The 9,273-nt window shown below is 37.7% G+C and overlaps 1 protein-coding gene across 1 annotated transcript in view; it reads left to right on the top strand.

Moving 5' to 3' along the window:
* PRKRIR (protein-kinase, interferon-inducible double stranded RNA dependent inhibitor, repressor of (P58 repressor)) overlaps positions 1-6,906 on the top strand; it is a 10,424-nt gene extending 3,518 nt beyond the window's left edge. The window contains exons 2-5 of the mRNA XM_010086738.1: positions 1,434-1,554; positions 3,121-3,228; positions 3,757-3,793; positions 4,074-6,906. Coding sequence (XP_010085040.1) covers positions 1,434-1,554; positions 3,121-3,228; positions 3,757-3,793; positions 4,074-6,022 — 2,215 coding nt within the window. The 3' untranslated portion in view covers positions 6,023-6,906. The remainder of the gene's footprint in view (positions 1-1,433; positions 1,555-3,120; positions 3,229-3,756; positions 3,794-4,073) is intronic.
* The last annotated feature ends 2,367 nt before the right edge of the window (positions 6,907-9,273 follow it).

The raw sequence follows: 9,273 nt of genomic DNA, 5'->3' as shown, positions 1-9,273 counted from the left end.
CGCCACCCACAGCCCAGGGAGGTCCCCACACTGGAGCAGGGGCAGAGTGTGAGGAGTCCTCCCCCAGGAGGAAGGAGCATCAGAGACGTGTGATGAACTGACTGCAGCCCCCATTCCCTGTCCTCCTGTGCTGCTGGGAGGGAGAAGGTAGAGAAATCGGGAGTGAAGTTGAGCCTGGGAAGAAGGGAGGGGTGGGGGGGAAGGTGTTTTTAAGATTTGTTTTTATTTCTTGTTATCCTACTCTGATTTCATTGCTAATAAACTAATTTCCCCAAGTCGAGTCTGTTTTGCCCATGACTGTAATTGGTGAGTGATCTCTGCCTGTCCTTATCTCAACCCAGGAGCCTTTCGATATGTTTTCTCTCCCCTGTCCAGCTGAGGAGGGGAGTGACGGGGTGGCTTTGGTGGGCACCTGGCATCCAGCCAGCATCAACCCACCACGTGCTGCTTCAGAGGATTATTTTTGCAGGAAGGAAATTACCTTTTTTTAAAAAAAAAAACTTCAATACAAAGATATTAATAGCTGCTGGAGTCTTGTTAATTTATATATATTTCTTTCCTGCACAAATAAAATAGCAGATGAGTTTTGCTGGAGTAGCTGTGCAGGATCAGTTGTTGCTCAAAAATCCATAGCAAGAAGGTGATTGCACAGACGCTGTTGGGGAAAGTATAAGCTGACTAATGCATTTGCATCAATTACTGCAAGTGGTGTACTTGCCAGAGGAAACAGTATCTTGCGTATGTAAAAGGAGCTCTATTAGGAGGGGAAATATTTCTTTATCTTTGTGTTATATCTAAGAACTAATCCAAAGCAGAAGTAAGTGTTGTAAAAATATGCATCTAACAAAAACTTCAGGCATATGAGCACTGTCTGTAGAATGGTTTTTATTTTTTAATCTCACTTTTCAAAAATCTACTTTAAACTCCCCAATGACCACAATAAATATGAAAAATGCTGTATTTTGGAGGGAGGCAGAGAAGACAACTATTTTAATAGCTGCCTTCAGAAACTTTATGGCTTCAGTCTATGAGCGCATCTTTTTTATTTTTTCTTTTCTTTTTAAAATTAAATTATTAAGAATTAAATGGTCAAGTTTCATGAGCCATAGCGTTACACTTTGCTGTGTATGTGAGACAGAGTTAAGAATGTAGAAGCCGTGGGAAAAGACTCATTAATTTGCTGAGATGGTGTTAAACAAGAATATATAAATTAAGGGAAAAATTCCTCAATTTTCTGGGGTGGCGATAAGTGGTGAGCAAGAGGAGAAAAACATTGTTAAAAAGATTTTGATGGTTACATCGGAAGGTTACAGAACTTTCCTTAGTCTCGCATAAAGGGTAGGGCTCACTGCACTCTGATTTTGAGTATGGTTTGAAATTGTAAGTGATTTGGTTTTATCTTAAAACTAGCTAATTCCTTTGCTTGCATGCAGATGTCAGAGATGGGTAGAGAACTGTCGAAGGGCCGATTTAGAAGATAAAACTCCAGATCAACTCAACAAGCATTACAGATTGTGCGCTAAACATTTTGAGACTTCCATGATATGTAGAAGTGTAAGTAAAACCAAGCATTTGTTTATTGCATCTTGCAAAATGTGGTTAACGTTTTTCATCAGAATGCTCCATTTTAATCTTTGATCTGCTGGGTAAGTGGTCCCTGGGGAAATTAATCTCTTAGTCTTAATTAAGATCATTATCGTGGTCCAGGGCACTGCACAGACTTGCAGATGTTGGCACAAAGGATGAGGTGGAAATGAGCAGTTGAGGAGGAGAGAAGCAGAGCTGTTTCTGCTGGTTTAGTATGTTTGTGGAGCCCCAGTCTTCACTGCAGTTCTTTCCTCATGCAAAGCAATGCTCATTTTATTTATTTTCACTAGAGGTTACAACATTATATAAATTTATTAGGTGTAAGGATGTAAGTTTGCATACCTCTAATTATTTAAAATCATTAATGTGCTGTTATTGAAATGCGTACATGGTGTGATTCAGTTTAAATTACACTCTGTTGTGGCCAAGAGATTTAAACATTCTCTGCATCTGTCAAGCTTTTGGTCCCTGTAATATTTTATCCGGCTAAAATCATGGTACTGTTTCCTGTTAATGAAATAATAATTTTCAATTCTTTTTGTTAACACGATAAGGCTGATTTTAACAGTTTACGTAACAGTAGGACATGGTGGGTTTGGGGCTTTATATCAAGGTTTAATTTCCTGACTGAATTTTACATTGATACACAGGCAAAATCCATCCTTCAGTTATCAAAGATAATTCAAATATACAGGTCAGACTTTGTGCTCCTGGTGGTGTTACACATGATCGGGTCTCTGATTAGCCAGCATCCCAGAAATAAACGAACAAATGAATGTTGGAAGTAATTCTGAATCTGAAGTGAAGCTTTATGAAACTTAGTTTGTTTAAAATGTATTTCAGTCTAATGACAGGTATAAACACGATCAGTTAAAACTCTGTATTTACTGGAAATTAGCCAGTTTAGATGATGTGAGTTTACAATCTATCCAAATATAAAATTTTTCTTAAAATATTTTTCTTGAACAACAAGGAACACGTAGATGACCATCTAGAAATCTTTTCTTCTTCCTGCTCCTTTGACAGATACATTTTCCTTTAACATGATTTTTCACGATAGTGTTTTGTGGAATTCATAAGTCTGCATAAAGAAGCAATTGAACATTTTCATTGTGAAAATGGTTGTGATTGTCTCTAGAATTGTGAAATAAGTGATATAAACCAAATGCATATATGTCTTTTTATCCGGAAAAAAAAAAAATCATAATATTCTGGGGTTTTTGATGTGAAGATAACCAGGAAAGAAAAAGTGTTTGTGGTTTGGGCTGGGGTGGCAGGGGTTTTTTTTGTTTTTTTTTTTTAATGCCTCTTTTCTTTTTGATGTTCTCTTGCTATGCAATTCACATTTTGGGGTATCATAGCTTTCTCTTTGTTTTAAAACATCAGAAAGTGAAAATACTTCAAAAAAAGGAAGAAACAAGAAAAGCGGAGGGGTGGGGGGAGCACGGCATCTGAAATTCTGGGGGCTTTTTGTGCGCACACAGTGAGAACTTCCCAAAGATACCCCTAATCTAGATGTCTGTCTTCTTACAGAGCCCTTACAGAACGGTTTTACGGGATAATGCTGTGCCAACTATATTTGATCTTACAAGTCACTTGAACAATCCCCACAGCAGACATAGGAAAAGGATAAAAGAGCTGGTAGGTTTTTAATGTAAGACTTTTTTGTTTTTAATATTAAAATAATAAAGGCAAATAAGTTCATGTGAAAACTATGACAACTAAGAGGAATTCAACCCCTAAACTCTGCTTATATGTTGGAAAATTGCAGACAATTTCTAAAAGATTCTTTATGAGTTTGAGTCTTTTTATTGACTGAAAATAGAGTTAAAGACAGTTCTGTCTACTGACAGTGCATGTTCATATTGAAACAGAGTTCCTCAATGGAATCTATTTACTAATAATTATAAAATACATATTGAACAAACTACTAATATATGTGTGGCAACCTTAGAAGTAGTAGCAAACTATTCTCATGTAGTTGGTAGATATGTGTTGTGGCAGCAATAATCTACCTGAAGAAACCTCCTTCTCTTGGACCTTCTAGCACTTTTGGTAATGGTTCATGTACAATACTTGTATCTGATTTTGATGTGTTTTAAAATGTTCAAGTCATGTGCTAGACAATTATCAATATAAGTTTGGTTTGTTTTTTTTTTTTTTTTTAAGAGTGAAGATGAAATAAGAACACTGAAGCAACAAAAGAGTAAGTGGGCAAAATAGTTGTATTCATAAAAACTTTCTTTACTGAGGCTGACAAGGTAATGCAGGACATGTAACTTTAAGTTTATATATAATCAGGAGGATAATTGAGTTCCTGCTTGATTCAAACAGCCAGTCTAAACTCTTTCCGAAATACTAGTTCACTTTTAAACAGGAAACATTCTATTCTGGACTCCAGTAACTTAAAGGTAGTGGGGTAGCAAGGGAAAGGATATGTTATGTTTTATTCATGTTATCTTGACACAATATTTTACATTTTGTAGTTGAGGAAGCTTTTGAACGGGAACAGGCAACTCAAGAATTGAATGAAAGCAATGAACAAAATACTGTCTCGGAGGAAGGAGGGGAAGAACAAGAGGAAGAAACTGTCCCCTTAACACTGGAAGAAAGAGAAAACAAAGATTACCTTAAATCTTTGTTTGAAATTTTGATTCTAATGGGTAAACAAAATATTCCTTTGGATGGCCATAATATGGACGAGCTTCCAGAAGGTATTTTTACTTCAGATAACTTTCAGGCTCTACTGGAATATAGAATAAACGCTGGAGATGAAGTTCTGCGGAAACGATTTGAGATGACTGCAGTTAATCTTGAGTATTGTTCGAAAACTCAGCAGAAACAAATGCTTGAGATCTGTGAAAGCTGTGTCAGAGAAGAGACGCTGAGGGAAGTAAGAGACTCGCACTTCTTTTCTATTGTCACCGATGAAGTAGTAGACATAGCAGGAGAGGAACATTTGCCGGTGTTGGTGAGATTTGTTGATGACTCTCATAATCTGAGAGAAGAATTCATAGGATTTTTACCATATGAGGCTGATCCTGAAATTTTAGCTGTTAAGTTCCACACGACTGTTACTGAAAAGTGGGGTCTAAACATGGAGTACTGTCGAGGTCAAGCCTACATCGTCTCCAGCGGGTTTGCTTCTAAAATGAAAGTTGTGGCTACAAGACTCTTGGAAAAATATCCACAAGCTGTGTATACGCTGTGTTCCTCGTGTGCCTTAAACATGTGGCTGGCAAAATCCGTTCCTGTTGTTGGCGTTTCCATTGCGCTAGGAACAATCGAAGAAGTTTGCTGTCTTTTTAATCAGTCTCCACAATTGCTAGTAGAACTGGACAACACAATTTCCGTTCTTTTTCAGAACAATGAGGAGAAGGGGAACGAGCTGAAGGAAATCTGCCGTTCTCAGTGGACAGGCAGGCATGATACTTTTGAGGTTTTAGTGGACCTCATGCAAGCGTTGGTACTGTGCTTGGATGCGGTAAGCAGTGACTCATCCGTCAGGTGGAACAACTTTATTGCCGGTCGAGCATTTGTACTCTCAAGTGCATTGACAGATTTTGACTTCATTGTCACTATAGTCATTCTGAAAAATGTTCTGTCTTTTACGAGAGCATTTGGAAAAAATCTCCAAGGACAAACGTCAGATGTGTTCTTTGCAGCTAGCAGCTTAACAGCAGTCTTGCATTCTCTGAATGAAGTCATGGAGAATATTGAAGTTTACCATGAATTTTGGTTTGAGGAAGCAACAAATTTGGCTACAAAACTGGATGTACAAATTAAACTCCCTGGAAAATTTCGCAGGGCACAACAGGGAAACTGGAACTCCGAGGTAACGTCAGAAAACTACTACAAAGACATCCTTAGTGTCCCCACAGTGGAGCATATTATTCAAGAATTAAAAGATATCTTCTCAGAACAACATTTAAAAGCTCTTAAGTGTTTATCATTAGTGCCCTCAGTCATGGGGCAGCTCAAATTCAATACTTCTGAGGAGCATCATGCTGACATGTACAAAAATGACTTGCCTAACCCAGACACGCTTTCTGCTGAGCTTCATTGTTGGAGAATCAAGTGGAAGCACAGAGGAAAAGATATTGAACTTCCAGCTACTATTTATGAAGCACTTCACTTGCCTGACATTAAGTTTTTCCCTAATGTTTATGCATTGCTTAAAGTCTTGTGTATACTTCCAGTGATGAAGGTGGAGAATGAAAAATATGAAATAGGACGAAAGCGCCTAAAGGCATACCTGAAAAACACCTTGACAGAGCAAAGGTCGAGCAACCTAGCTTTGCTGAACATAAACTTTGATATAAAACATGACTTAGATTTAATGGTGGACACCTACATTAAACTGTATCCCGATAAAGTGGAATTTCAAGAAGACTTTATTCCCTCAAATAATTCTGAAGTATCAGAAGATGCTTAATATTTTAAGCAATCTGTTGAAACAGCTAAGTTTCAACGCTGAGGAAAATAACTGTGAAATATAAAAAAAATCACTGCAATTGTATTTCCATTTTAGGTCTCGGACTGAAGCAGCTTTGGTCAATGACCCAAATTATGTTTTGTTAGTCTGCATTAAATGTGTTATGCGAACAAAACCAAGCCTGAAAATAAGCCCATGCTCTTGGCAGAGGTGCTTTCTACATCTGATTGACTTAACTAGGTGCTCGTTTACTTTATTGCATCTTGGAAAAAGTAAATTGTGATTGTAGATCGGGGGGGCTGTTACATATTTGCTCATGAATTAGGATAAGAAAAAAAACCCTCAATGTTAAAAAGAGTATAGTCCATTTCAATTCTGTTACTTAGGATTTTATTATTTTTGAAAACTTTAAAAAAAAGTCTTTGATGTATATTTAATTGGCATTTTGGAGAGTGGATTCAGCTGTGCACGATCCCGGTGCTGTGGACTGTTCTTGGTGTAAAGTGAATGTTAGTGGTACGGGGGTACGTTTACGGTTTCGGTGGAAGAGTCAACCTCTTTAATCTCTCGATGACTGTTTACATTCCTTTGTGTGAGACACAAAACTTTTTCTTTAGGCTTTTAACAGGTATCCAAGAGTATTGAAAATGCCTAAAAGACACTAAAAATTTATTCCAGAAACTTTTAGATCTGTTTGTTCTATCCTGACTCTGACACAAACCCATGCATCTTATTGTCTGTTTATTTGTAAACTCACCCAGGAAAGATTAAAATAAGAGTTTGTTGTTTGTCTAGAAGTAAGATTGAAAATATTGCTGTTATTTTTGGCAAGAATGAAACATTTTTGTACAGTTTATTGCAATTTAAAATAAAATGTGAATTGCTTTTTACATAGTATTGAATTTCTTAGCAAAGCTGTGCCTCTTTGTGCGTTCTCTTGTAAGATACCTTTTCATTTGGGCAATTTTTTTCTCTGTTTTTGCAATTCTAGTGAGTGGCATTGTCTTAAGACACAGGAGACTTTGTGTAATAGCACTTCTGATCTGTATGTTCTGATGAAGGTTTTTTAAAGTATTTTGAGATAGCACTAAATACAGTGCTGTTAATTGTGGAAGTTCTGTCTAACTGAAACAGGCTGAAACAAATTTGAAATGCTTGAAATGTTGCGTTTTGCAGCTATCCTGATGCATGACGATTTTATAACTTACTTACCGTTGTCGTCTTATGCACTTTCCATTTGCAGTGGGAAAGACCCCAAGCAACAGAAAATTGAATGATTGTACAGACTGTGGCTTTTAATGTTTTAATGAGTCAAACAATAAGAATAAATTTGGAAAAAAACCCAACAACCCTTTACTAAGTAAGCTCAGATATTTAAGTGGCTATGTAAGTCTTAAGAAGTACTTTCAGGAGCTTTTATTTACGTTGGAGTAGTAAAAATTACTCTTAAAAAGTATTATCTTTTCTTTCCACTGCTCTTTGTATATGCTTTCTGGCATGCTTTCATGTGAATGCAATTGTCGCCTCGATCAGTGAAAAATGTTTTAGCTAATAGCTTGTTTTGTTCCTCTGAATAGATGAAAGTAACCCAGATCTGTGTTAAGCTATAAAAAGAAACAACTTTTTTTTAATTAAAAGTCATATGGAAGATTGTCTTTTTTTAAAGAAGGTCTCAGTTAGAATTACAATAAAATAAATTTTCCCATCTCATCCTGGGAATGTCTGAGTTCCACTGCTAAAGACAGCAACGCCAGGTGGCCGTGACCTCCGAGCCCCATATCAGTGAAATCATGTTGGATGAGCCCAGGCTTACAGACACAATCAGGGAAGGAAAACTGATGCCCAGTGTCATATAATTATCCAGAAAAAGCTGAAGACTACTTTCTGAATGTGTAAATGAGATCTTTTTGACTGATGTACTGAGACAAATTGCAGAAGGGAAATGCAGTGAAACACTCGTTTGGGCACTGAAGTGTCTTCTGGAGCTCAGCTGAGATGTACCGTTGTGATTAGCCTTGCTAATTAGCTGGCTCTACGACCCTTGATTGTTGTGCTGCCTTTCCCAGAGATGCTGAGATTGTCTGTCGTCAATCAGAAGCTCCTTATTCAGCTGTTTGAATGGTCCTGTGGGTGAGGAATGCCTCGTTTTTCAGACGCATCAGTGCATCGCTTAGGAACCTGCAGCAGGTAGTGTGAATAGCGATGGCTTGGCGGGGTGCGAAGGAATTGCAGATTGCAAGAGCAGGTGCCCCTTTAATTAAAGAGATTTTTGTGGAGGAGAACCTTTTACTGAAACTAGAATGGCTCCCATCTTATTTCTGGGGGTGCAGGAAAAGGATGAGGCTGAAGTGGAATCAAGTAATATAATTTTAAAGAGAACACTGTTGCTAGAGCAGGCCAGAGACTGACAGAGAAGTGTCTGAAAATGGGACAAAAAAATCGGTGAAGATAAACTTTTATTCATTTTATTTTTTTAACAGATTCTTGAGACAGAGAGAATTGTCATCTGAAATATCCTGAAATTTGGGGCAGCATGTATTTCCAAGGTGTATCTGAGGTATTTACCTTGTTTTGACCTGGCTTTTTGGCACATTGTATATAATGAAGCAATATATCTATTTAAGTATCACTGCTGAAACATAAATAATTTTAGTGAAAGTGGATTTTCCTTAGCTTCTCAGCTCACGGGGTTTTGTGAAAGCAATGTTGTCTTCATACACAAACTATTTTCTTTTTCCCGTGCACAGAGTTCTGTTAGAAATCACTATTGCTTTTTCAAAAGGTAGCATGTAGCTTTCTTAGCTCCTGTGGTGTTATTTCTGTCCCTGGCTGCAGAAATCCTGGAACTGCTTGTTTGGCTGCCAAGGTTCTGTAAAGAAGCAAAGGACCAGAACCACGTAGTGATTCTGGGTGCAGCTATCCTGTTCCCCTGCGTTCCTGTTCTTGTGGAAAAACTGCAAATCTCAGAGTTGCCAGAAACATCCCAATTACTCTAAGGAGGCGAAAATAAATCTCTTTACTGGATCTGTTTCAAAAACCAGTTGCTAACCTAGAATAACGATAGGTGTTATCCCAAAGCAGGCTTAACGTTCAATAATTTCCAGACCTCTAATGCTCCCTGCTTTCCCTAAAGAAAACAGTTCTAGTGAAGAACAGCCGTCTCCCCAGCGTTTTGCCGATGTATAAGCAGTGAGGCATCAACACAATAAAAAGGAGTTGGAAATTGTAGACAGATCTATAGAATTGGATGT

The sequence above is a fragment of the Pterocles gutturalis genome, unplaced genomic scaffold (assembly GCF_000699245.1).
Source record: "Pterocles gutturalis isolate BGI_N339 unplaced genomic scaffold, ASM69924v1 scaffold19786, whole genome shotgun sequence".
Lineage (NCBI taxonomy): Eukaryota > Metazoa > Chordata > Aves > Pterocliformes > Pteroclidae > Pterocles > Pterocles gutturalis.
This window is presented reverse-complemented; position numbering and strand designations above follow the sequence as displayed.